The 26,949-nt window shown below is 42.2% G+C and overlaps 11 protein-coding genes across 11 annotated transcripts; 5 read left to right on the forward strand and 6 right to left on the reverse strand.

The window, feature by feature from the left end:
• Positions 1-375: 375 nt before the first annotated feature.
• EAF01_005495 (uncharacterized protein) lies at positions 376-2,399 on the forward strand (the record flags this gene model as incomplete). Its single annotated transcript, XM_038913748.1, has 3 exons — positions 376-542; positions 591-960; positions 1,014-2,399. 3 exons carry the CDS (start codon positions 376-378, stop codon positions 2,397-2,399), a joined length of 1,923 nt encoding a protein of 640 aa, XP_038770197.1.
• A 647-nt stretch (positions 2,400-3,046) lies between these two features.
• On the reverse strand, positions 3,047-4,241 carry EAF01_005496 (uncharacterized protein; the record flags this gene model as incomplete). Its single annotated transcript, XM_038913749.1, has 3 exons — positions 3,047-3,404; positions 3,461-3,921; positions 3,978-4,241. 3 exons carry the CDS (start codon positions 4,239-4,241, stop codon positions 3,047-3,049), a joined length of 1,083 nt encoding a protein of 360 aa, XP_038770198.1.
• A 1,266-nt stretch (positions 4,242-5,507) lies between these two features.
• Positions 5,508-7,007, reverse strand: EAF01_005497 (uncharacterized protein; the record flags this gene model as incomplete). Its single annotated transcript, XM_038913750.1, has 2 exons — positions 5,508-6,255; positions 6,325-7,007. The coding sequence occupies 2 exons, from the start codon at positions 7,005-7,007 to the stop codon at positions 5,508-5,510; spliced, it is 1,431 nt and encodes a 476-aa protein (XP_038770199.1).
• A 1,240-nt stretch (positions 7,008-8,247) lies between these two features.
• On the forward strand, positions 8,248-9,777 carry EAF01_005498 (uncharacterized protein; the record flags this gene model as incomplete). The annotated part of the gene is made up of 4 exons (XM_038913751.1): positions 8,248-8,350; positions 8,436-8,553; positions 8,609-9,380; positions 9,433-9,777. 4 exons carry the CDS (start codon positions 8,248-8,250, stop codon positions 9,775-9,777), a joined length of 1,338 nt encoding a protein of 445 aa, XP_038770200.1.
• Positions 9,778-11,237: 1,460 nt separating this feature from the next.
• On the forward strand, positions 11,238-12,805 carry EAF01_005499 (uncharacterized protein; the record flags this gene model as incomplete). The annotated part of the gene is made up of 4 exons (XM_038913752.1): positions 11,238-11,554; positions 11,760-12,010; positions 12,103-12,460; positions 12,514-12,805. The coding sequence occupies 4 exons, from the start codon at positions 11,238-11,240 to the stop codon at positions 12,803-12,805; spliced, it is 1,218 nt and encodes a 405-aa protein (XP_038770201.1).
• A 911-nt stretch (positions 12,806-13,716) lies between these two features.
• Positions 13,717-14,747, reverse strand: EAF01_005500 (uncharacterized protein; the record flags this gene model as incomplete). Its single annotated transcript, XM_038913753.1, has 3 exons — positions 13,717-13,776; positions 13,865-14,367; positions 14,435-14,747. The coding sequence occupies 3 exons, from the start codon at positions 14,745-14,747 to the stop codon at positions 13,717-13,719; spliced, it is 876 nt and encodes a 291-aa protein (XP_038770202.1).
• A 1,183-nt stretch (positions 14,748-15,930) lies between these two features.
• EAF01_005501 (uncharacterized protein) lies at positions 15,931-16,719 on the reverse strand (the record flags this gene model as incomplete). The annotated part of the gene is made up of 1 exon (XM_038913754.1): positions 15,931-16,719. The coding sequence occupies one exon, from the start codon at positions 16,717-16,719 to the stop codon at positions 15,931-15,933; it is 789 nt and encodes a 262-aa protein (XP_038770203.1).
• A 415-nt stretch (positions 16,720-17,134) lies between these two features.
• On the forward strand, positions 17,135-17,724 carry EAF01_005502 (uncharacterized protein; the record flags this gene model as incomplete). The annotated part of the gene is made up of 3 exons (XM_038913755.1): positions 17,135-17,161; positions 17,231-17,504; positions 17,570-17,724. 3 exons carry the CDS (start codon positions 17,135-17,137, stop codon positions 17,722-17,724), a joined length of 456 nt encoding a protein of 151 aa, XP_038770204.1.
• Positions 17,725-18,530: 806 nt separating this feature from the next.
• Positions 18,531-19,737, forward strand: EAF01_005503 (uncharacterized protein; the record flags this gene model as incomplete). The annotated part of the gene is made up of 4 exons (XM_038913756.1): positions 18,531-18,625; positions 18,692-18,808; positions 19,011-19,568; positions 19,629-19,737. The coding sequence occupies 4 exons, from the start codon at positions 18,531-18,533 to the stop codon at positions 19,735-19,737; spliced, it is 879 nt and encodes a 292-aa protein (XP_038770205.1).
• Positions 19,738-22,040: 2,303 nt separating this feature from the next.
• EAF01_005504 (uncharacterized protein) lies at positions 22,041-24,634 on the reverse strand (the record flags this gene model as incomplete). Its single annotated transcript, XM_038913757.1, has 2 exons — positions 22,041-24,271; positions 24,439-24,634. 2 exons carry the CDS (start codon positions 24,632-24,634, stop codon positions 22,041-22,043), a joined length of 2,427 nt encoding a protein of 808 aa, XP_038770206.1.
• Positions 24,635-25,344: 710 nt separating this feature from the next.
• Positions 25,345-26,816, reverse strand: EAF01_005505 (uncharacterized protein; the record flags this gene model as incomplete). The annotated part of the gene is made up of 3 exons (XM_038913758.1): positions 25,345-25,438; positions 25,487-26,665; positions 26,716-26,816. The coding sequence occupies 3 exons, from the start codon at positions 26,814-26,816 to the stop codon at positions 25,345-25,347; spliced, it is 1,374 nt and encodes a 457-aa protein (XP_038770207.1).
• Between the last annotated feature and the right edge of the window lie 133 nt (positions 26,817-26,949).

Here is a 26,949-nt window from a genome sequence, read left to right on the forward strand (position 1 = left end):
GATACGCATTGATTTCGTAATCATCCCCACTTAAAATCTATTCTTGAGCATTCCGAACCTGTCACAGTGTTTCACATCGCTAGGGTCCAATAGCGGGTAAAGGAATCTAGCGATATGGAGTGTCCCTAACAATCATTCCTGTATCAGTATTAAGTAACAACAAAGCCGCGAATCCCCCAAAAGCAGATCAATATCAACTGTGTCCACATTCTGACACACTTTAAAAATTCATCTTTCTCATCTCGATACCATCGGCGGATGATAGGATATTGGTAATTCGCGACTACGCGACTCCTATACACACCCTTTTGAGATACCCTTTTCTGGGTTGTCTGTTTACGAATTGGAACGAACACCAAGGGCTGAATATTGATAATGCGGCCTCTCACTTCCAGAACCAGTTCGGCCTTGCTGACAGTATGGGGATTATTATCCATATCATTGATGCCCTCGCTGGGTCAGGCAGATAAGTCTGCTGGGGATTATTTTGTTCATTCGCTGCCGGGCGCTCCGCCTGGGCCCTTACTCAAGATGCATGCTGGGTAAGTTACATTCTCCATATCAGAGATAAAGCTAACACAAGCTTACAGACACATCGAAGTCACCCCTGATCATCATGGAAACATATTCTTTTGGCATTTTCAGAATAGACACATTGCGAACAAACAGCGCACCGTAATTTGGCTGAATGGAGGTCCAGGTTGCAGTTCTGAAGATGGAGCTTTAATGGAAATTGGTCCTTATAGAGTTAAGGATGGATCCAATGGACCAAAACTCGAGTACAATCCAGGTTCTTGGGATGAATTTGCGAATGTAATGTTCGTAGATAATCCCGTAGGAACAGGATTTAGTTTCGTGGACTCGGACAGCTACGTTCATGATTTGCCCGAGATGGCCGATCAATTCGTTCAATTCTTGGAGAAATGGTTTGCGCTATTCCCAGAGTATGAGCATGATGATGTGAGTATAATCCCATTCAATCATTACTATGCGGATCACTAACTACTTCAAAGTTGTACATTGCGGGAGAATCTTATGCAGGACAACACATTCCCTACATTACAAAAGCCATCCTGGAACGAAACAAGAAACCCGATACAAAACATCCATGGCAAATGAAGGGAATGCTAATTGGTAATGGATGGATTTCACCGGTTGAACAATACATGGCCTATCTACCATTCGCATATGAGAAGGGGCTAGTCAAGAAGGATAGTGAGAAGGCAAAGAAATTGGAGTCCCAACAAGCCATTTGCACCAAGTTATTGAATGAGAATGGCGGAAGAGACAGGGTCGACAATGGTCAGTGCGAACAGATTTTACAAGAGATTTTGTCGACCACTCAAACCAAGGGCTCAGATGGCAATATGCAATGCTATAACATGTACGATGTGAGGTTGAAGGACTCCTACCCAAGTTGTGGTATGAATTGGCCTCCTGATTTGGTCAATGTTACACCTTATCTCCGCCGAACGGACGTGGTTACAGCTCTCCATATTTCACCTGAAAAGAGGACTGGATGGACTGAGTGTAACGGTGCTGTTGGTAGCGCTTTCAGAGCTACCCACTCAAAACCTTCCATTCAGATTTTACCAGACCTTCTCAAAGAAGTCCCCACCATACTATTTTCCGGTGCTGAGGATTTGATTTGCAACCACATAGGCACTGAAGAAATGATCAGCAATATGGAATGGAACGGTGGCAAAGGATTTGAACTTGGATCCGGAACATGGGCACCACGTCGGGATTGGGAATTTGAAGGCGAGGCAGCGGGTTTCTGGCAAGAGGCACGCAACTTGACTTATGTCCTCTTCTACAATTCGTCTCACATGGTACCCTTCGATTATGCACGACGTACCCGAGATATGCTTGACAGATTTATGCAAGTGGATATTGCTAGCATTGGTGGCGCCCCAACTGATAGTCGTATCGACGGCGAGAAGGGTCTGGAGACATCTGTTGGCGGTCATCCTAATAGCACTGCTGCTACCCAAGCCGAAGAGGAGCGTTTGGAAGCCGCGAAATGGAATGCCTACTATAAATCTGGTGAGACCGTCCTAGTGATCGTCATTATCGCCGCTTCAGCATGGGGCTATTACATCTGGCGCGAACGACGCCAACGTGCTGGCTACGCTGGAATTTTCGGAGGTGACACTCCTATGGCTTTGGCAGGCGCGAGGAGTGGTCCTAGAGGCGCAGCAGGTCTTGAAAATTTCCGCAATAAACGAACGGCGAGAGATGTGGAGGCAGCGGATTTTGATGAAAGCGAATTGGATGAACTACACGTGAAGTCACCTACAGACGATATGGATAGAGATAGATATAGCGTTGGAAGTGCAAGTGATGATGAAGGCACTACAAGGAGGAATGGCAAGGGCAAAGAAAAGAGTTACTCATAGTCTATTGCACTATACGTATGACGAGTTGGAGGATGAGCAAGACAGAATTTTCTTTTATCCGTATGAGCATTAGTACGGGCGTCTTTTGAGATTTGGGCAATCGGCGCAATGGGTATGTTACTGTTACTATTACTATTCTAGACTTGTTTCGATTGGACTGCATTGTGGGAACTGGGGGAGTTCAAATGGAAATGAAATTAAAGCATTGATGCATCGTAAGACATTCGGTTCTATCACACTCGTGTATCCTATCACTGAATTTTAGGAGTGCATAAGTGTGAGATATGTTATATGGTTGACTTTGAACACGCTTCATATCATTACTACCTATATGACCTAATTTTGGAATCCTATTGATCACCCTGTGACCGCCTTAAAACTCCTCTGCAATGACTTCATCTTTCTTGTATAACTGTGGCATCCCGCTCCCCCCTCCCCTTGCTTGATTAGGTCCTGATCTTGAAACGCTCGGTCTAGGACTACATCTATGCCTCCTTCAATTCAATTCAACTCAATTCACATGCCATCTTCTAGGATCAAAGAGGGATGCCCTCGGGCCTTGGAATTCTCGCCCCTATATCTTTATTTATCATCTCGCCAATTTTCCCTCACGAAATTCTCATAGTGTAATCGCATCACATCTCCATCTACCTCTTCTTGACACTTGGTCTAGGCTTGCACTCATCCGCGTTTACGGGATGTAACATAATCTTATTTGGGTACTGTGGTGTGTTGCTTGCGTAACCCTTACTCCAATCGTAGCTAACGGCATAGGCAAAAATGTTTCCGGTGTGGTTGAAGGCTGTAGCTGAGATGGTTCCCCCGACGGTTGGGTATCCCTTCAATCTATGCTTGGCGATTCCGTCCCAGAAATGGAAAGTGCCGTCGGAACCGGCAGTGCTGAAAGTACCGTGGATGGGGTGGAAGGATATCGCGTTTACGGAGTAGACGTTGGTCATGTTATTTGAGGGTGGGTCGCGGTGACATTTGAAAGAGAAGTTCATGCTTTAATATGTTAGTGAGGGTTTGTGAAAGATGCGTTCGAGAGAAAGATTGCATACCTGGCGTCCTTGTCTTCAACATATTGAATGGCACATCTTCCTTCAATACTTCCAACGGCGAAACCAGAAGCATCTGGAAACAAGCTAATGACTCTAGTTTGCCATTTCAACGGACTTTGAATGGTCTTCTTAATCTTATCTGGCATGTTCAAATCGATAATATTGATAAATCGGTCTGCGGTTCCAACAACCAAAACATTCTTCTGTACATCTAGGGTATAGACTTTGTGGTTCATGTTCACCGAGATGACCGGATTAGGAGTCCTCAAATCCCAATACTTAATGGTATTGTCCCAAGATCCGGTCACCAGCATCTCGCCGTTTGTTTGAGGGGCAGTGAAGAATCGCGCGGATTTTATAGGTTGATCATGCGCGGCAACTTGCGATACTGTTTGATTGCTTTCAAGATCCATAACACGCGCAGTTTTGTCTGCTCCGGCTCCAACGACTTTCTTTCCATCCTATTCGACTTTGTCAGTGTACATTCTTGAGAGCTTCAGCTAAAACATATACATACCTTTGACCAGTGACAACTAAAGACCGGCCCTTCGAAATCAAATAATGCCCTGCCTTCACTCTGTCCGCTCGACAAGATCTCATAGATCCTCACTTTCTTATCCCACGATGCGACCGCTAGATGTTCGGAAACCGGCGAAAAGGCAAGATCGGAAATACTATCCTCGGGAGGATTATTGAGAGGAATGTCTTTCGAAAGATCACCGAGAGTATTGGCCGCGCTCGTCGAGGTTGTGGTAGCCGCAGAACCAAATAATCCAGCCATAATTGCTTGTAAATATCTGCAAAATCGTCTCAGTAGTATGCGCCGTCTCGAGAAAAGAAGCTTTTTCGCGTCGGTTCGCGTTCGTTGGCGTTGGTCGTCGAACAATTTCAATTTCACCTGTTTTGCGTGCACGTAATTAAAAAAGACGGCTTCTCCAGGCATCGAAAGCTCATGTTGAAAATCCGCGCTAATGATGTTAGCTAGCAGCTGCACACTAGCGGCCGCACAAATTTTCCCATCCACTACAAAATTTAAATTTTCCATGGAGAATTCTCTCCTTCCTTTTTTTCTACAACTTCTCGCTCAAAGAATCGCATTCGAAGCACACAAACAGAAATATCTTCATCGATGTTTCATTCTACTCTTATGCTTTGGGAGAAAGTCCCCGGACACCCTTCTTTCTAAAAGTTAGGATTGCGGAAACGCGCCGCCATAGAAGCACTTGCGGCTTCTCTTCTACCAATTCTTTACCTTCAATTTCATCCATCCTTTTGCCGTTATTACTATTGCCACGAGGCTTCTTGACACTTGGATTCGGAGCATGGGAGACCACATGGATGAAGATATGAGTCCGAGCTTCTGTGTAATGTTTCCAATTGACTTAGAGAAGAGTGGTAATGGGAGGTGGAAGACATGTTCTTGATTGGGGTAGGAGTGCCAATGGTAGTCGAGGCTATTCGTCGAGATTGACAGTTATGCGATTGCTTTCCTTTGCTGCAAAGCTGGGAAAGTAACTCGATGGGGCTTATTCTTGATGCGAGAAGTTCAACTACATTTTTTGAGTCTATAGCTTATAGGAAAGCAAAGATGTTTTGACTGAAGATCGGGATACCAAACTCTAACCCTTTCTTCACCGAAAGGTTCGTCCTTGATTGTAAGTCATTCATCTTAGAAGCTCTGTCGCAGGAGCTGGACTTTGTTGCGATCATAAAAGCAGTTCAGGTGATGATTACCAAATAGAGTCAAGCACTGAATTGAGCCGTGTAAAAAGCGGCTCATAATTTGATGACCACAATTGCGTTATGGTGTCTGATGAACTTCACAAAGCTTTTTTCCTTTTTGTCAATCAAATCTATCTAGTAATAATATTATATTAACCTCCATATATCTGATGTGCACTTGATATTCCCAAAATTCAAAGACGTAGTGATGCAGATGTATGCAAATGACGCCGCTTTACTCCTTTAAATTTCCCAACCCGTCATAATCCTCATATGGTATCAAGCCGTTAATCCACCCACAAAATGCAATAGTAAACAATATCCTTCACATGAGCCCGCCCAGAACCACTCTTCCAACGCCCGCAACTTCACTCTTTACACCACCTCTGCTGCTGTCCTCGAATTCCTTTACTACTCCCTGCACGATAATCTTCCTTACTCTAGCATCCGCCTTGGTAAATAGTTCCGCAATCTGTGGACTGCACTCTTTTGGTGACGATACCAGGCTCATCAACCTTGTATAACAATCAATCAATACATCGCATAATGTCGCGAATGTCTCGTAGAAATCGGGATCGAATGGTAAAGATGGTGTTAAGAGATGTGTATATTCCTCCCCTGGTAGTAAATCGTTCTCACTTGCTGGGAATGATGGTGCGCCATTTCCACCTCCACTCGATGTACTACCATTGATAGATTTCGTATCCGAGACATCGTTGCCCATCGGTAATCCTATTTCGGTTGCAGAACTTGTGCGTCGTCCTTTACTTGGAATCATAGTTGAGCGCTTGAACATTTGGGGGAATCTTCCGCGTGATAATGAAGAAGATGTCGATCCATCTGGTGGATGCGCTTGTTGAAAAGATTCGAATTCGCCGAGAAGCGCGTTGAGCGTGCGCAGAAATTCGGAAGGACTTGAAGAATTGAGGTCGAGGATTGCAGGGAGTGAAAGACCGAGAAGAAGATAATTCGTCGCACGACGAGCAAGTTTGCGCGCATCGAAGTATGGCATTCGTTGTAAATCCGGTTTGTTGAATAATAATGTATTGAACCAGTAGACCCTTCCTTCATGACTATTCGAGTTGACTTGTCAGTATAATCTTTCCGGAGTAAGTTGCGATGAAGGGACAGCGAAAACATACGCCTTTCGTAAATAGTCCAAAGTAGATATTCTCTTCGACGCCATCTCTTGTATGTGCTGGTAAGTTATGGTCTCAAGCGTAGGACTACCGGGTTGCATTGGAGCCATCACACCTGGTCCCGCAGGTCCTCCCCCTGAGGATTGATAACCCGTGCCTGGTCTAGCAAGCATCTTCGAATATGGCGTCGTCGAGGTGAAAGATTGAGCATCTATCGATTGACGCGGTAATGTTTCTCCAAACGAATTGGCTCCGATGGTTTCTGCCAAGACAACGCGATCGTAACTATCTATACTCTGTCGGGGATCCGAGGGTGGTAATGGAAGATTTACTGGTACGACATAGGGATTGTTCGCAGCAGAATGCGTTTCAGAGGAGTTTGAGGTGGGAAACAATGGAAGGTTAGGTAGCAGTGCAGAATGTAAATGCGCAGTGGAATTATTACGTCGATTATGGCGAGAGGATGCAGAAAAGGAGGGTTTGCGACTGAAGCCAGTTACAGATGGTCTCGGTTGGTGAGTCGGTTGATGAGTCGGTTGATGTGTTGGACTGTATTTGGACTCGCTTTTAGGGGAACCTCCGCTAGTACTTGGACGATTTGAAGATGGAGTCTTACTGCCCCCAAAAATATTACCACCTTTGAAGAGTCCACCATTGGTGTTTGAGGAGGGTGTAGGTCGATGCATCTTTCCGCAATCATACGCCACAATATCGGCTAATTCGATGTTCGATTTTCCGATAATAGCCCCTACCTTTCTTCTCTTTCCAAGGGTTCCTTCAATGTTTTCTTCAAGTGAAATGTTCACACTCGAGGTCCTCTACTTGTTGTCTTCTGGGGCTTTTTCGCTTTCGTTGTCGTCGGTATGCCTTCCTGCTTTTAAAGAAAACTTCGCACGTAACACGAGAGACAAAAAAAGGAATTAAAAGGGACATATATTATCAAATCCTGTTGGGAAATGTACTAATATCATTTATTCATTCGAGTGGATCAGAAAGGAAATACCGAAGTCTCATCCCCAGACTTCAACCGCAAAAAGCAAATCTGCAGGATGAGGAAAAAGCAACAGACAAAATTGGAAAAAAGAAGGAAGGATTGACTGAAGAAGCAAAAAGCTCTAAGCACAATAAAGTACGAGATTATAGATCGAATTCGAGAGGAAGGAATCGGAGACCGTGTCTATATCTATACTCCTCTGGTCTTATCCTTCATGTCCCATATGTAAGATGATCTAGGTATCCTGTAACCCAATAGTTTCATTGTTCAGAACCACATAGGTGGTGGTGTATCGCTGCCCATTCTACTTTATCGGTCTATTGACCCCAACGTTCAGGGGGGTGTAAGACGGTAAGGCTGCTTGAAAGGGGTTAACCTTACATCCTATGGGCCTATTTGTACAGCTGAGCTGTATGGAATGATCATGGCAGCTTCCTAACTGGTTCTTTGCGGAATCCATTCATCTGGAGTGGTTGAACCGTTGAAGAAATAGCACGAATGATATACTTCGTACTCGAGGACCCAGATAGGTAGATAAATCTGACGAATGGATGATTCGAACATCAACATAGGTAGGTATGCAAAGCATCTCACAAACTTTGGTTACGGAGGACTCTTTTTCGTCACCTTCTTTCTTTGAATCTCCGAGGCTGTATATTCTCTGGAATGTAGCCTCATGTTCTAATTTTCCAATTTTTCCAGTTACATGGTACTGTGTAGAACTTGGACAATGTGATCCATGGACAAGATTGACGAGATTGATTAAAATAATTTGATTGATTGATTGATTGATTTGATCTGCTGGTAAGCGGTAAAGGGAGGAGCTGCCCCGCAACCCCTTCTTAACCTTATCCATGTGAAGGAACACCTTTGGGAAATATATCAATCTTCAAAACTAAAGAATAATACTTTCAATCAATTAATTCAAAATTATGGCCAATAATCTCGAGGAAGAAGGTCCATTTGGTGAAGGAGCACCTGAGATATTAGAGAATAGAATATGGGTAGATGGATGTTGGGACTTCTTCCATCATGGTACGTTTGTTTGTATAGAGTTCCAGGAAGCTATGTTGAAAGCTTACCCCTGACTCCATATGCTAACATGTTGATTCCTCGACAGGACATGCCGGCGCCATGCTTCAAGCACGACAATTGGGGAATGAGTTGGTTGTAGGAATTCATTCAGACGAATCAATTCTCGAGAACAAAGGACCTACGGTCATGACGCTCCAAGAACGGTAATTCAGGACGACCATTGGACGAGGAATGATTTACTGATACCATATCCTCAAGAATCGCGGCAGTAGATGCCTGCAGATGGGTTACACAGTCGGTATCATATGCGCCATATGTTACTTCTTTGCCATGGATTTCTCATTATGGTTGCAAATATGTAGTTCACGGCGATGATATTACATCGGACAGCAGTGGGGAAGATTGTTATCGATTTGTCAAGGCTGCAGGTAGATTCAAGGTCGTAAAGCGAACGCCAAGTATCTCAACGACAGATCTTGTAGGACGAATGTTACTCTGCACACGAACGCACTTTATCAAATCACTTCCCAAGCTCTTGGCTGGGGAAGATGGCTCTGGAACTCCGGAGGAGAGACATGCTGAAGGCAAAGCTATGACCGAAAGAATGCGAATGTATGCTACCGACGAAACTGGACTTAACCCAGGCTCAAGTGTTTGGTTTTGGAAAGCTTCGATTGCAGCCAGGGAGGACGAGACCGAGAACGAGAAGGGAGTTTTCAGTTTATTGATGCAAGGATCCACCCCAAAACCTGGTCAGCGAGTCGTATATGTTGATGGTGGCTTCGATCTCTTTTCCTCGGGTCATATTGAATTCCTTCGACAAGTCATAAAGGCGGAAGAAAAGCTCGCTGAGGGAGAAGGCTGGTACAACAAAGAGGCTGTACAAGAACGTCTTGGTAAAGGGGCAGACTATGCCCCATGTTTCGTGGTGGCTGGAGTTCACGATGATGAAGTTATCAATCACTGGAAAGGAGTCAATTATCCAATCATGAATATCTACGAACGAGGTCTTTGCGTGTTGCAATGCAAGGTATTGATTGTCCCGCAGTTCTCTCTCAGATTGTAATCCTAACTTTGTATAGTATGTCAACGCCGTCATCTTTGGTGCGCCTTTTACTCCCTCCAAGGCATATCTTACAACAACTCCATGGGGAGTACCTGATGCCGTCTATCATGGGCCGACAAGTTTCATGCCATTGACCTATGATCCATACGTCGCAGCAAAGGAAATGGGAATCTATCGTGAGATTGGAAACCATGAATTTGCATTTGTCAATGCTGGTCAAATTGTACAACGAATTTTGAAAAGTCGAGATATGTATGAAGAAAGACAACGCGTAAAAGGAGTCAAAGGTATTGGCGAGGAGGCTCAAAGGACTCGCGAACGATTGGAAGAAGAGCAACGATTAAAGGAAAACACTGCATAAATGGGTCAAAACGTGAAGGAAAAGTTCGAGGGTAGAGAAGCAGCCAAAGAAAGGTTCATAGATAGAGATACCACCTAATTTTACATAACATAGAGATAAATATCCGATTAATTGATCAAAGAACATGCCTTGACTCGGTATCCACCCTTAGAGATAAAACATTACCGCCAATTGACAATGATGAATATTTATAACCGCGATCTATCAGGTCATGAGTGTGCTTGCGACTTCTGATGATACGAATCAACGAATCTTCTTGCAGTTCCGCATATCTTTGAGGTCTTGGTATCCGAGTCACTGCCGAGTGTAACCGTTACCCGTCAATAAGCGATTGATATCAAACTCCATTCATTTCATACATTTCATTCATTTTCATTGGAAAGAATGAAAATGTTCCAAATTGACGACTTCATATGAATCATATCTGATATGTCCCACAATGCAATGCACACACATCTACATCCACATCCACATCCACATCTACATCCACATCTACTTCGTACATCTTGCAACGCCTTCTTCTTATCATCCACGTCTGAAGTCCGGCTCCGTTCCGGACCATGAACCGCAGCAAGAATCCAATAAGCCGCATACAATCCCATCATTCCTCGCCAAAATACACTTTCTCATGCTTAGAAGGCGAAACTTGGAGGTGAGTCTTCGGACAGAAGTCCCTTTGACATGGATCTATCTACCTTCTGAATTCTCCATGATCAGGCTCATTGGAGTAGATCTTCAATGCTTGACTATTCTCCTGGTATAACACGCCCTTCCTGTCTGACTGCAATGTACTTCGTGCCGTTACTTCCATAGTTTGATGTTCCATGCATTGCAGTGACCCACCAGCAAAATTCATGACAACTACCTAGATACGAAAGATTGTACTGTACTTGTACTTGTACTTGTACTGTACATATTACCTACTCAACAGTTAATAAGTATGTTTGTTTATCGTTTTATACCATGGGGCCATGATTTGACCGAGGACCTGCCAAGTAGACCCCAAATGAGCGGCTGGCGGCGTATTAGAATATAGTTGATTGGCTTCTTTTTTTAATACATCGCCTTGATTCCCTAGTGTTGAGGTTGAGTTTTTTCTATCAAAAGATTTTGATATTTTCATGGGTTAATAAAGAATCTTATCTGTGCATGTCTCTAGATTCCACTCTCTTGAGTCCCTCCAGTGAAATTGTTTGATGGGGTGTGACTCAAAATTTCAAACGAAACTCCTTTTACTAATTAATAAATTTATTAATTTAGTTCATTCTATATAAACTCTACAAATCCTTTCTTTGTCCACAGATTCCATTTCTCCTAATCACCTGCAACCTTTTTTGGCATTAAAACTATTAGATTTTTCTTAAGAAATTTACCCTCAATACTTTTGCACTCTTTCAATTTTTCAATCAAGTATCGATTGAGTATCTGGTTCCCTTAAAAATCACAAATCCATCCTCACAATGGCTCCATCAGCAGTCTCACAAACTCCTCCTAAGGATGTTCAACAATCCGATGAACTCTTAGCTGCCGCCGTCACCAAAAAGATTGCAATCACAGAATTTGGTACTCTTCCTCATCTAGATGCATCTTTACTTAAGGTCACCAAAACCACCACACCTATGAATGTTCCCGCTGCAGGCGATCCAATCATCAATACTGCCTCTCAATGTACCGACCATATGATCACAGCCGTTTGGAACAACATGACGGGATGGGGTGTACCAGAGTTAAAACCATATGGAAATCTCTCTTTGGCTCCCACAGCTTCTGTTTTACAGTAAGTTGTTTTCGGTTTTCGGTGGTTGTTTTTTGTTTGCTAGATGCGAGGCGCTTGAGCCATAGCCACCATTTTTCTCGTTTGAGGATGATGTGGGATGGGATAGGATCTCCCAACAGACGCCTCATATCACAACCCAAACAAGATCCATCTTGTGTTTTTTGACCAATTATGTGTTTCGAATGTAGATATTAACTCATGTTAGTTACGCAACTGAATGTTTCGAGGGCATGAAAATGTACCGTGGATTCGACGGAAAACTCAGATTGTTTAGACCGGATTGCAACTGTCAGCGAATGCTCACTTCCGCTACCCGTATTTCGTTGCCAGGATTCGATCCCAAGGAGTTGGAGAAACTCATTGTTGCTTTGGTTTCTGTGGATGGTCCTAAATGGCTCCCAGAACCTGGCACTTTCCTCTACTTGCGACCCACTATGATTGGTAGCGCTGGAGCACGTGAGTATACCCTTTGCTAGATTTTGACTTTGACGCCATGTCAAATGAGAAGTATACTTTTTACTAGAAAAATCACTAATACGAATTTGCAGTTGGTGTTGCTGCCCCTAAGGAATGTACAATGTTCATCATCTCCACCTTCATGCCTTCAATGGATTCGCCCAAGGGAATGAAGCTTCTTGCCAGTCAAGAAGGTGTTCGTGCCTGGCCTGGTGGATTCGGTTTCGCAAAAGTAGGAGCCAACTATGGACCTACTTTGATGGCAAACTCGGAAGCTCGTGCCCGTGGCTATGATCAAGTTTTGTGGTTGCTCGATGGAATGGTTACCGAGGCTGGAGCCAGCAACTTTATGGTTGTGTGGGAAACTAAGGAGGGTAAGAAACAGTTGATTACCGCTCCTTTGAAGGACAAGATCATCTTGGATGGTGTTACCAGAAGAAGTGTTTTGCAGTAAGTGTCCTCTTATTTCATTGCCTTGAAAATTTCTAACCTCAAAACCACAGACTCATCCGAGAACGTATCCCCGAGCTTGAAATCGTGGAGCGCAACTTCACCATGGATGAGCTTGCCGAGACCGCTAAAGAAGGTCGTGTCATTGAAGCTTTCGCTTGTGGAACTGCATACTTCGTCGTTCCCGTTGCACAAATCAACTACAGAGAGAAGGATATCAATATCCCCATGGTTGAGGGCAACAGCGGAGAATATGCTGCAAAGGTTAAGCAGTGGTTGGTCGACATCATGTACGGAAACGTAGAGCACGAATGGGGTGTGGTCATTGATGAAGTTGGTGCATGAATCACTCCCGTTCCATTGATTGGACTCGGGTAATTCAGCGCTCTGGATTGTTCTGGCTATGGGATTCGCTTGTACAGTGGAGATTTTTTCTCCAATCAGCCAGATCGTCCTCTTTTTTTGTGTCATCTCGTATTTGCACTTTCGGCTGGCGGGAGGGAAAAAAAATGATTGGCTATCTTATGGCGCAGATTGGTTTGCTTTTGCTTTTCTCGAGGGCTTGGTTCAGCGAAATAGATGTCTGTTTGCATAGAGAGAGTCGCATCCGCGTTGGTGGCTGGCTGGCTTTTTGTGTATTTTTGATAGAACAGCAAATATCACAGCAATGATTTTATGAAAGATAAAGTCTGCGTTTTACACCGTTGAGTCATCGTGATGTGCTTGGTTTTTGGATATTGTTTTTAAGAGTTTTAAATAGGATTATGTTTATTATCAGGAATCCTAATATCGTCAATTGAGTCTTTGAAGTCTAAATGTTAAGTAAGGTATTTCGGTTCTGGCGGATTGCTATGACAATTACATTCAAGTCAAAGTTTGGTATGTACCGAGATTCAACGTCTTTGATATACAGTCGGAAAGGGGGATCGGTATCATTGCAGAGGAAGTATGTGGAAGTCTAGTCACAATCGAAGGAATCTTCGCCATGCAGGATATTAATTAGATCATTTGATTACTATGTACAGTTTAATGTGCAGATGTATAGAGTGGGTATATAGAGAATTTTGTGTATAATGTATTCAGCACCTCCCAGCAAATAAAACATTTCCCAGCAAAACAACACAGCCATATCATTGACGTAAATGTGAGCAAATATGAAAATATAGCTAGTATGTGTTCTTATCATGCATCACATCTCTCACAACACACCACGAGCAGTAGCTCAATACTAGTGAGCAAATTGAGATAAACATCCTTCACCACATCATTGCTCCTACAATTCTTTGTCGTACTTTGTCTGTTTTGACATCGATTTCCTACACGGGGAGTTCTTGTTAGTACAAATGTACGTATGTATGTATGGATACATTCCTGTACAGTAAAAGAAATAAGCAAACAGCCTACCTTCTCCGAAGCCTTCATCTTCCTAACCGCATCATTCCCAACTTCCTCCACTTCCTCCACCAAACCATTGATCTGCGCCATATATTCCTTATCCAACAACAACATATCAACATGATACCCCTCCTCCGCATCCTCCTCATCAAACATCTCACCGCCAAACACCCGCGTCGCACACATCTTGAACTCCATCTGTAACCCCTCCCATTCCTTCCAATACCCATCAAGCTTATTTTCTTCCTCCTCAATCGTCTGTCGGAATTGCTCAATACGCTTACCGATCTCCACGATTTCGGATATGCGCCGTCCTTTTTGCTGCACGGTCATTTGGATTTTCTGCGTGGCTAGGGGTACGCTGAGTGCGTGTGCGTTATGCGAGATGGCTTGGAGGAAAGATTGATCGGTGGATTTTTCCTGGGTGAGTTTTTGCAGGAGAGTGCTGTGGGCTTCTTCGAATGCGGATTTTCCGATACGGAGGATGTGGGTTCGGGCTTCTTCGAGGGATTCTGGGGGTTGGGTCAGTTTTAAGATGCTTCACATGTGTGGTATGCGGAATGACCATGCGATACTGACCTTCGAAAGCAGAAGAAAGATCCTCAGGCTGAAGAAAAGATTCACCTTCAACTTCAACTCCATGAGTGTGTTTTGGGGCCTGAGGTGAACGTGTATCTTTACCACTTTGTTGAAGTTTCCGAACCTCGTTCTTTGGAATTGGTTTTACAACGATGAATTTCTTGGCTTGCTCTCGGGATTGTTTGGGTGACGATGTATTCTTGGATACTTTGGATGTCTTGGGTTTTGATTTTGCGCCTTGTGCTTTACTTCTATCGAGCGGTTTGCGGTGGGTGTCTGGAATGACTTTTTGATGGTTGGGTTGACGGGCCATCGTGACGCCTGATATACTAATAGGAATGTAGAGACGAATTGTACTAGGCGGGTTATATCAACCTTTTCCTCTGAACTAGAAAAGAACTTCGTACATTGAGATTGAACCTTTTGATGGACGATGAAGTGATTTGGATAATTTCAAAATGTTGTATTGGAACTTTGAAATTGAAAGTGGAAGTCGCTTAACATGATCCCAATTCCGAAGTGCTGAAGGAGGAAGGAACGACCTGAACGACATGCGCAATTCGTGAGGCTCATAATGAAATTCCACCATACCAAAGAGAATAATGAGATTTTCTCCATTAATAGATGAGCTTCTAACAATATGGTTGTGAATTTCATTGCGATCTCTGATGATCTAGTTCGCGATTCTGCAGGTGAGCGCCCATCCTTCTATTCTCGAATTCCTATATTGACCCTACCAGAGCATGTCTCCTCGGCGTATAATCCCATCTGATCGATTGTAGTACCATCATCTATAATTAGAGAAGTCATTATGAGGTAAGTCCTAAACGCTACTAGCATTGTGAGGTGCTCTGCATCGATACAATTTTTGTTGATTCGTGATATAGTTACCTGCAATGTTTCGAGAGCGCTAAACTGAGACGGATAGAAACGAACGAGGGAGTCGAAAGAGACACGAAAGATATAACGAAGTGTAGAGTGATTTTAATTGTGGGATTAATACTCATAGAGTACAAAATGCCTCAGTATCAGATTCGATGATCGATCTTATGCGCTTTCGGTGTGATCTCTTTGACTCCACCTGCAGCTTGATTTCTCGAGTGATTCGAAGAGTGTAAATGTTGTTGGTGGTTACAATATTCAAACCTCAGGAGAGATCCTTCACTGAGTCTTCTGAGCTAGTCAAGATTCAGTTCCCAGTCTCACCTAAATTTTCATCTTGATCTTGATTTTCAATGTCTAACTTTCAGACATTGCAACGAGGGTAATAGGAGAATACGAATTGTCAAAGCTGAACATAATAAGTCCATGGTTTCTGAGGTAACCTTTAAATCAGATGCCATTCCATATCCCGAACGCCAACTTTACGCCGTAACCTGTTAAAAACACCGAGACACTTTTCGACATACCCAACAGCTAGACATGGATTGATCCTCCATCCGTGGAAGTTATATTCCTTTGAAGGAAATTGCCAGCATATCACCTCTCAATACTAATTATGCTTCCAGCTTTAGCCTCTTTTCGATTACCGTCACAATCTCCTTCCAATCTTTCATGGCCCCATCCCCTACATCTCCACAAGCGAGCTCCTTTTCCTGAGGTCGTAAAACCTCAAACCATCCCTCACCCTCATTCCCATCAGGACCAATACCCCATTCCTGCTCCAAGATCTTGATTTGACTCTTCGTTACTGGATGTCTCCACATAGCGGTATTCATCGCCGGAGCTACAACAATTCTTTTCTTGCCACTGAAAGCCCTCTCCCCAGTCGTATCCACACCATTCTGAGCAGGATCTTCCACTTCTCCAGTAGTATCCCATGCTCTCACCACACTCGTGAGCAAATTATCACTAAAACCGCCCGTAATCTTAGCCATCGTGTTGGCGCTCAATGGCGCAATAACAAGCAGGTGTGCCCATCTTCTCAACTCTATGTGCAAAATACTCTGACCACGTTTCCAAGGATGAATCCATTCTTCCTCATCCAAAAACACACCTTGCACATTGGCGTATCGGTGAAAAGTATCGATATGTGGTTGTTCCAAGCTCTGACCCTGAAGAAAGTTGGTTGCAGATTTGGTAAGGATGACACAAATTGAGAGAGTAGGATAATGTGATAGAGCGGAGAGGATGTTGGGAATCTTAATGGTTGCGACGGATCCACTGGCTGCTAGGAGGAGATGTCGTTTACCATCGGAAGCATGATCCGCAGCCGTAAAAGGGTGTGATGTTCCAGAGACTCGGGTTCGGTGCTCGTCACGCCCGGTATGGATCATTTGTAACATGGTGGACAAGATTTTGATGGGTTCGTATAAGTTGAATATTGAGAAGCAATTGGAAGATTGATTGTATGAGAGAGTATGAGAGTTGAGTATCTTACATGCTGTATTAACAGAAGAAGGAAGCTGTATTAGAAAGAAATGGAATCTGGAATGATTAAATACTTTCTATTCACTCATCATTATTCATTGTTATTGGATGTTTTCCATCGAATGATTGATTCGTAAGGCTGAATGCAGTTATCGATCATATTTCATATTAACCTTACATACCACAGACATTGATTGGTTCGATAATAGGTTAGCTCTTCCGAGCCTCCATTCTCCGAAGCTCTTAAACATTATCAACCAAGAGGCAAGGCCACCAAAAAAAATACATCAAATTCCACAAATCTTGTACAATACGATATCATATTTCAATATGATTGCCAAACCAATGTTGTCATCAGTATGTCGAATGCTTTAACTCATTGAGAACCTGCACATGGTACCCGGAATGCTAATTAACTTTAATCAGATGTTCCGACAAGCTGCCCGCCCCGCGGTATTTGCCTCCAAATTCTCGACCCCTCGATTCTCCCCCATCGCATCCAGGTATCTTTCTACAGAAGTTCGCAAGCAGATTGATCAAGTTGTTGGTTCAAAGCCAGTTGTCCTATTCATGAAAGGCACGCCAGAAAACCCAATGTGTGGTTTCTCAAAGGCAACTATTCAGATCTTGAGCTTGCAAGGCTTGAACCCAGAGAAGTTTGCTGCTCTTAATGTACTTGAGGATGAAGGTTTAAGACAAGGTTTGTCTCCAGAAACACCAATCTTTGTTATATGCTATATGGAATCTAACATACATGTCGAATAGGAATCAAAGAATACTCCGAGTGGCCAACCATACCCCAACTTTATGTCAACAAGGAATTTATCGGTGGATGTGATATTTTGGTCGCCATGCACCAAAATGGAGAATTAGCAAAGGTTTTGGAGGAGAATAAGGTCTTGGTTGAGGAGTCATCATAAGGACCTTCCGATCACCTCGAAGACTTTAATATGTACAACAATGGAGGGGAGAGTCACTGCGTAATGCGGTTAAGCTTTCTCAACATACCATGACTCATGATGAATGAGTAGAACTATGAAGTAGTTGTGGTAATATAATGATGATTTTCACGATATTTGGGGGAATATACAGGATAATGAATATGTGTACATCTTATACAGCCTTGGAACTATCGAAGTGACCGTGAGAAGTTTTCATGTGAAGACTAGGTAGGCTTGAGTGCCTTTTTATCAATCTCATGAATAAATTCTTGAAGGCGTTATATCCAGGATGGGAATTCTCCTTTGACATGTATAATTTCCCATCTAATTGAGCAATTCTTATTCTCACCAAAAACATGCATCTTGTCTAATCACCCCACCACTGACGAATGATATCGGCATCGATCGATCTTTCTCGGTTGATACTATTAGCTCCAGCTTTAACGGGAGCTACAAGCGATCAGTGGCGGCTACATATTATATTCCTTCCCCCACGTCAAACGGCCCGCAAACCAAAGTGCAGTGACGTATGAAACGAACAAACATTCCATTGTAAATATCAGATCAAGGAGCAAGTACTCCGGTGCTTAAGGTAGGTAGGAACAAAAGAATATAAGTAATGTGATTTCTCAAATTTTATACATAAGGTTAGATGTTGTTAAACTTTCTACCAACCTACTATATCTTCTTTTAACATAAGAACATATTAAATTCGTCTCTCTCTCTCTCTCTCTCTCTCTCTCTCTCTCTCTCTCCCTACCTACTTCAAACTTTAATACGTCACTATGGTTGGTACAAATGAACTTCGAGCTGAGAATCTCTTCTCTATGAAGAATGATGTTTGCGTCATCACTGGAGGCGGAACTGGTATTGGATTAATGTATTTCCCCCCCCTCGCTCCATATCTGGAGTATTTCTATTTGACTACATACTAATAATCAAATAGGGCAGCCCAAACATTAGCTGCCAATGGAGCAAAAGTATACATCACAGGTCGCCGAATGGAAGCTCTAGAAAATGCAGCCAAGCAACATTCTCCCACATCTGGAGGTTCTATTATCCCGTGAGTTTTTTTACCTAGTTTCCCTATCTATCATCTGTCTATTATATATCTATCGTTTGTCTATCATCTATCTATCATCTGTCTATCATCTGTCTATCATCTGTCTATTATCTGTCTATCATCTGTCTATCATCTGTCTATCATCTGTCTATCAACAGTCACGGTAGTCGAGATAAGTAGCGCATCTAATCAAAGGCTACAGAATCGGTCCCTGTGACGTAACCAGCAAAAAGGATCTCGAAAATCTCGTTTCCGAAATCAGCAAAAAGGAGACATACATCAGTCTGCTCCTCGCTGGCGCGGGGATCTCCGGCCCCAAAGCCGAGCCCAATTCCTCCGACGCCGTCGAGCTAAAAGATAAACTGTTCAATTCGGAAAGTTTCGAGGAATGGGGTACCACCTTTAACACTAATGTTTCAGCTGTGTATTTCACCACGGTGTGTTTTCTCCCGCTGCTACAGGCGGCTCACAAGGTTCATGGACGTATGTCCAGCTCGGTGATTGTGATCAGTAGTATGAGTGGGATTATGCGACATGCGCAGGGACATTTCTCGTATAATGCGGCGAAGGGCGCGACGGTGCATTTGAGTAAGTTGATGAGTTTTGAGTTTAAGGAGATTGGGGTGAGGGTTAATAGTATTGCGCCGGGGTATTTTCCCAGTGAGATGACGACGGGAGAGAGTGATGAGGCGCAGAAGAGTTATTTGGATGAGGAGAAGGTGCAGAAGAAGGGTCATGTGCCTATGCAGAGGGGTGGGAGGTATGTGTTTTATCATTTGATTTGGAGGTGAGAATGCGGGAATGCTAATGATATGTATAGTGATGAGGAAATGGCAATGGCTGTGTTATTCTTATCGAAGAATAATTATGTAAATGGAGAGATTATTGCAGTTGATGGTGGTGTTCTTTTGGATGTTCCGGGAAGGTAATTTATGAAATGGGATGAGAGGAGATGAGGAGGTATTGAGGAGGAGATATTCACATTGTATCCAATTGTCGATAAGACAGATAACGTAATTTATCAGCATGTGGGCTATATCAGCATGTAGGCCACTTTCACCTCAATTTATACTTTTCTCTTTCAACATGTGTTTTATTAATGATCTATAATGAATTTGAATAACCAAAAAGTCCATATACTTTTTATCATTGAAGCTATTCAAAAAAATAAAAAACTAAGTATTTAAAAGATTACTAAAATATATAATATTTTGTGTATAATATTATAATATAGAATTAATAGTTTTATTTTTTATATAAAATATCAATATAAATCTTATAATTTTTCGGAATTAGAAAAGAATATTATTATCAAATATATATTCAATATAAATTTAAAAGGATTTTTATCTAAAATCAAAAGTATAGAAGATATAGCAAATTATATTCTTGAATTAAGAAGTATGAAATATATTGAGAAGCTCTGAGTATATCGATTTATAAAGTATTAAATTGAATTAAAGATATGTTTTAATTATATTTATAATTTTTAAAGAATTCTTTATAAAGATTTTAAGCTTATTGAAGATTGGTTTTGATTGATTGTGAATATATAAGCGAAATATAATATTTTGAATAAAGATTTCTATAATTTCAATAAAATAGGCTTTATAATAGGGATTATAAGTACAATAATGATTATTATTAATATTGAAAGATGTGATAGAAGTAAATCAGTACAACTAGGCAATTGGGAATGGGCTATAGCGATAATATATGGAAATAAAGAGAATGAAATTATTCCCCTATTTCTAATGGTTCAAGGATAGATTCATCTCTCCAATTGGTATATTGAAACGAATCTTCCTATGGAATAGGCTATTAAACCTACATTTAATAAATAAATAAATAATGAAACAGATTTAAAATGATTGAAACATTTCGATAAGTATATTAAGAATTGAAGAAAGAGTAAATATTGAATATTAGTATTAGATAGATATGAAAGTTATGAATCAATATTATTTCAGAATTATTATAAGGAGAATGACATTAAATATGTGTATTTATTATTATATTCAAGTTATTTAACTTAACTACTTAATGGGAGCTATTTTAGTAATCTGAAATATTCATATAGTATTCAAATTGATGGATTTATTAAGGCATATATCAATTATATTTCGAAGATTGAATTCTTTATAGCTTTTAAAATTGTATATGAAGAATCAATTATCTCTTAGAATATAAAATCAGGATTTCGAGGAATAGGTTTAATACTATTTAATCCTGAAGCTGTACTTTCGAAATTAAATATTCGAATTTGTACATCTACCTCCCCCCTCTTCCAATCTAAATCAATAAATCTCTTAAACCCTTTATAACCCAATTGAAGCTCTTTTTCAATCAATATTAATCAAATCTCAAATAAATTGTTATTAATTAAGCTCCCCTATACTTTTATTTAAAATTATACTAATTCTAATTAAGAATACAGAGAAATTAGCTTATAAGAATACACTTTTGAATATAAAGATTTATACACTTCGAAAAGCAAATAAAGTATTAAGTAAACATTGATATACAAAAAAAACTCAATTACATTAAGAAGGAATACTTATTGAACAAAAAGCTCTTAATATATTATCTTAATAAAAGGTTGATATTTAGATTCAATATAATAAACATCAAAATGAGGGGAATTCTAATAAGAAAGTATCTTTTAATAAATACTATAATAAATATAGAAAACCAGATTATAATTCAAGAATTTATTAAAATAATGTAATAGATTCTAGATTATTAGATTCTTAATAGTTTTAATTAATTGATATAATGATTATTGAATAATCCGTATTCGAAAGTATAAATTGAGGTGAAAGTGGCCCACATACTGATATAGCCCACATGCTGATAAATTACGTTACAAGTAAAATAATTTGGAAAATATGAATAGGCTTTTTACGCCATATCACAAGAGTAATATGGATAGTTGATTGCAAGTGAACAAGTCCTGATAAGTCATGTTGAGCAGAAATGAAGAACTTACTCGTCTAATCATCATCATCGCTTAAGTATACACACATTCGTACTTATTCATGACTGAGTGGTAGATTAAACATTATTAGACTTCAGACGATCATTTACCAAGACATGGCTGGGGGTTAGATATTGAATTACATTCGTCCGAATTTATCAGCGCAATCCTCAAAACGTTCAGCACAGATTGAAGATCCAAACCCAACAACTCTTAGACGGAATAAACCAGTTATCCCATTATCAATACATGCATTCATACTCCCCTCGCCAAAATCCCACCAATCTGACTCTCATTACTTCCCAGCCATCCTTCCCACGCCTGTCGCTCTCCCTCACCCTCACCCTCCCGTTCCCGCTCCTGAATCTCCCTCGCAAACTCCGCATCCATCTGCGTCGCCTCCGCCATCAACTTCTCCCCCTCTCTCCTCAACTCCCCCGATTCCTCTAGAAGCCTCTTTATTTCCATCTCTCGCTTTTTCTGCTCTCCTCTTTCCAATACGTCATCATCGCTTTCACCTCTATTTAGATACCGACTCTCTAAAACGACCCCTAGAGTCCTAGCTTCGACTTCCTTGGCTGTAGCGCTAGCTAGGAGAGCAGAAGCCTGAGCGTGGCTTTGTGAGGAATTTTGCGCGCAGGGGGAAGGATGGAGAGGGAAGGAGGACCTTGGGATTTGAGGTGGGATGTTAGAGCGAGGGTGAGGACGAGGAAGAGGAGAAGAGAGAAAAGGCCATGTTCCTTGATGCATAGATGTCATGCCAGGATTCTGCATCCCGCTAAACGAGGTGTGGAATAAAGGAACGGGAAGATTTGGAGGCGGATGAAATCTCGCATTTGGTATCTCGGGGATTTCTGGATAGGTGGGTGTAGGAGCAGAGGGTAGACCATGTGAAAGATCTCTTTTGTTACATTTCTTCTCCTTCTTTTTCTTCTCCTTCTTATCTTTCTTCGCGCCTTTTCGCCCCGCTTTGCGTATGTTCTTTCGTTCTTTCCTATGTGCTTTCTTCAATCCTCGCTGTTCCTTGCGCAGAATCTTGCGAATGGTTTTTTGAGATTTCTGCTCGTCGTTGAATTTTCGGAGGAGATCTGCGACTTCTTTGCGGAGGGTGGCGAGGTCTTGGTTACGTGTGAAATCGGTGATGTTGGGATTGGGATTCTTTTTGTTTTTGTTCTTGTTCTTCTTCGCGGATTGGAGGTCGTGTTTTAATTTTTGAATGGCTTGTTGCGTCATGGGATATTCGGGATGGTGGAGCCATGCTAGTAGGGATTCTTTGGCAGCGGGGAGTTGGTGGTCGGGGAGATGGTCGGGGGAGGGGAGGGAAGCGAGAGATGTTGAAGAGGAGGAACTGGAGGAGCTGGATGAAGATGATGAGGATGAAGAGGAATGATCTCTTGGTTTTCTTTCGTGGAGATCGTGATGGAATTGTGAGCGACCACGGTGATACCCTTCGGATTCATGTCTTCCTCCTCTGTGGGGATCCTGCGTGTGTAGACCGCCTCTTCCTCTTCCTCTTCTTTCATACCGTCCTTCTGGGGTTTCTGCACATCTCCAGCTAGCCTCTCGCGAGTGCAACACCCCCTTTCCCCACACGTTCATCCCATGCCACTCTTCTGGCTCTTGTTCCCGCCCTCGATTAGTCTCCGGTGCATTCACACCTCCTCTCCTTCTCCCTCCGAATCCACGACCGCCAATACTAACTCCATGCTCATCAGCTACAATACCTTGACTCCCACCAACTCGCAACCCCTTGTTATCAGCAACAAACATATTACCAATGCGCAAACCATTCGAGTCGGCCACAATACCATTCCTTCCAATTCTAAATCCCTCATCATCCGCAACCATAGAACCTAATCTAAAGCCCCGAGCCCCTTGACCAGACATAGAATAACGACTCAAAAAACATCTCCGACCTCGATTTCGCTCGGGAATGCGCGACTCTTCTTCTTCATCTGGTATCCAAGAACCAGGCATGTTATTGTCTCTATCCTGAAATAATTGAGGCTGTTCCGTATCAATGCAACGAATCTCCAATCCACGAGGAAGAAAGAACCCTGAATTCCAGGTTTGGATCACTTCATCTACCTTTCCTATCCAATCCGTATTGGATACCGTGACGGATTGACGAAGCGGACGAAACTGAGCTCGAACTTCATTCATGTCAAGTCTAGAATAATCATGTTCATCAAGCGTAAGTCTATGCATACGCTCGTCAATCAATTCAGCTTTGAGTTTGCGGTCGGCAATGTCCTTGTTGACATTGAGGGTATGGTTGGGTAGTAAGTAGTTTACAAAGGTTGACCAATCTTGCTGTGTGATGCCAAAGTCTGGCGCGGAAGATGGGATGGGAATATCATCTGGAGCACTGCTCGGAGTAACACATATTTCATGCTGAGTAATTCTGGGAGCCGAAGATTGCAGCGGTGATGGTCGTGACTCGAAGTAGTTGTGAGGAGATAAATTTCTGGGATCATTTTTCGAGTCTAGGATTGCAGGAGGTTAGTTTGTCTCCGGAGCTATGTATATGTGATTTCTGCAATGTATCAACTCCTAACCAAGCTCTCTTGTTGCTGTTCATGAAACATGCAAATGAATCTCTATACGAGACCAGCGCACCGTTTGGTCAAGGAGCTAAAATAACTGTGCTTACATTGATCATCAGGCTCGATCGGTGAGTAAGGAGGAGTATATATTAACGAATTTTCAGTAGACGATGAATCTGATCGGACTCTTCCATTCAATCTAGATGCATCATCTGCTTCTGTCGTTGTGGGTGTTGGGATCGTAGTATTGGTATTTGAAAAGATATCGGTTTCGCTATATGGAGGAGGGGCATTATGATCCATGGTTCCAAACTATAGATCGCATCAACGACTGAAGAAGTAATGGTGGCAAGGTGGTATTTTGACAACAACGTAGGATAGAGCAAGAAATGAATGTTTGGATAAAATAATCAGAAAATGGTAATAGCTTGAGCTTTTCAACTAAAGTCGACCTAATCGATTTAGTAGAGCTATAAATTCAGCCCTGTCGTAGATCAGCACCCCCACATCAGCAATCATTCATATCTGCCAATCTCTGTCCCCCTTCCGTCTCACAACATGCTTAAGCGAGAATATCAGTCACCATTCTGCAAGATTACGCGTTCGAACGAAGGCAGCCATGGTAGCAAGAGAGTCGAGAATGACTATTGGTACCAAGAAGATGCACTGTTTGTTGGTTGCATTACAAACGTCATTGTGATCAAGTTGTTGATATCGATGATTCCACCACGAAAGCTTGGCTCAAAGTACGAGTTCTGAACATCTTAGTATTGCGATACCTTTGAAGCCGTGGAAGCCTTCCTTTTTTCCATATATGGATTCCTCGTACACTACTAGCTCTAAAATCATACCTTTCGCAATCAAACCCGGAGCCTCTCTAGTAAAATTTTACTGGCTGTGAAATCTGAGCAGACAGAGTCTAATTAATACACCCCACTAAAAGAAATGCATAATGTGGAATCGAATTGGAGCCATAGAAGATTATTTTCATTTTTCAAGCCACCTAATTACATTTACAGTTTGAGTTCTGGCTTATGAAAATTTATATCTTCTGGTTTATAGTGCTCTGCAACTATCCTGTATAGGTAAGACGGCGCGTGGGCTCCTCTGTTTGGTTTGTTAGTGATATTCATCGAGTTATGTTGTGGGACTTACAAGTTGGTGATATAAAGTTCAACTAAATCAGGGGAGACATAGTCGAAAAGAGGATTGTCAACTTCAACCTTATCTACAAACCCACCATCCTCAAATCCAACTACATTTCCAGGATCGCCATATTCAATGAGCGATTCAAACTCGAAAGGATATTCCGGACTCAGCTTATAGACACCGCTAACAACAATGACCGGAATTCTGTGAAACTTTGCAGCTTTTGCTATTATGCGTGCCCCGGCTGCGGCTATCAATCCACCGTTAGCAATAACAGTATGGGTAGCCAAAATAACTTTGGTAACTCTCGGCATTACTGCGAATACTGCAGCATCTGTTATAGCAATAACTGTGATTCCAGCAGCAGAAAGTGGCTTTAACATGGTTTCTGCGTCCAGGTCGTCATCGGTCTCTTGCCCTACTTTTCCAGTAATCGTAGAATGAGTTGTAGAATGGTCGTTTGGGTACGATTCAGCAACTATCACAATAAAATTTCTCTTCTCCGCGGCTTTGAGTAAGAACTTTTGGACACTCCTTGAGGAGCCATGAATGAGTATAACTTCTTTCTCTGAAATTTGCTCCTGCGCATAAGTAGAAATTTGATCATCGACTTGATCGAGTTCTTCGATAATTTCCTCGATACCCTGGATTATTTCGGCCTTGAGATCCTTCGTGCTAGAGGCCATCTTATGCGCAAGTGAAGTCATATCTACCACAGACCTGCCATGAGGAGACGCGGTTCCTGGGGGCGTTGAGGCCGGCGAAGGGGCAGCGGAGAGAAGGTTGAACATTGATTGCTGCACAGGCATGTTATACTGAGCAGCATAGGAAGTATGTGACGTTGTTAGAGGAGGCCGCGAGCTGTGTGACGCCCTTGGTAATGCCACATCACTGAAGCCCTCGCGCATGGGCGAACCAATTTGACTGGTCGATGCTGAATCGCTGACATCCTCACTGCGATCCTCTTTTGCTTCGTCTCTGATCATACCTAAGACTCTGTGAACGATATTGCTAACGACCATCTCCCTTGGTTGGGCTTCAATCAACCTTTGTCCTACTTTCCGAACCCGTTCCAAAAGTTTTGTAATATCCGTCCATCTTTGCTTTGCGACGACTTGGAGTAATAAATGAGCTGTGGCGATGGCGCATGATCTCGAAGTTCTTATCTGTCTTCGTTTCAAGAGTCTGAAATGTGTTAATCGTTTGTTGGCTGAAGATCAAGGAAAGGTACATACGATATCAAATTTTCTATGGATGACTCAACGGGTTGGCTCTTTAATGATTTTAAGTATGCACCAAGGTTTGGCGCATACCCTCCACTATGAACTGGAGGCATATCTCTTTTTGTTTAAAGATTGGATGTGACAAACGAAGTGTAGAGGTGGATAAATTTCGAGGGGAATAATTCCGAGTAGTGAGTGGTGTGTGGTTGCTTGGAGTTGGAGATATCGAAGATTTGTGCGGAGTGC

This window comes from Botrytis porri (genome assembly GCF_014898465.1).
Source record: "Botrytis porri strain MUCL 3234 chromosome Unknown BPOR_007, whole genome shotgun sequence".
Taxonomy (NCBI): domain Eukaryota; kingdom Fungi; phylum Ascomycota; class Leotiomycetes; order Helotiales; family Sclerotiniaceae; genus Botrytis; species Botrytis porri.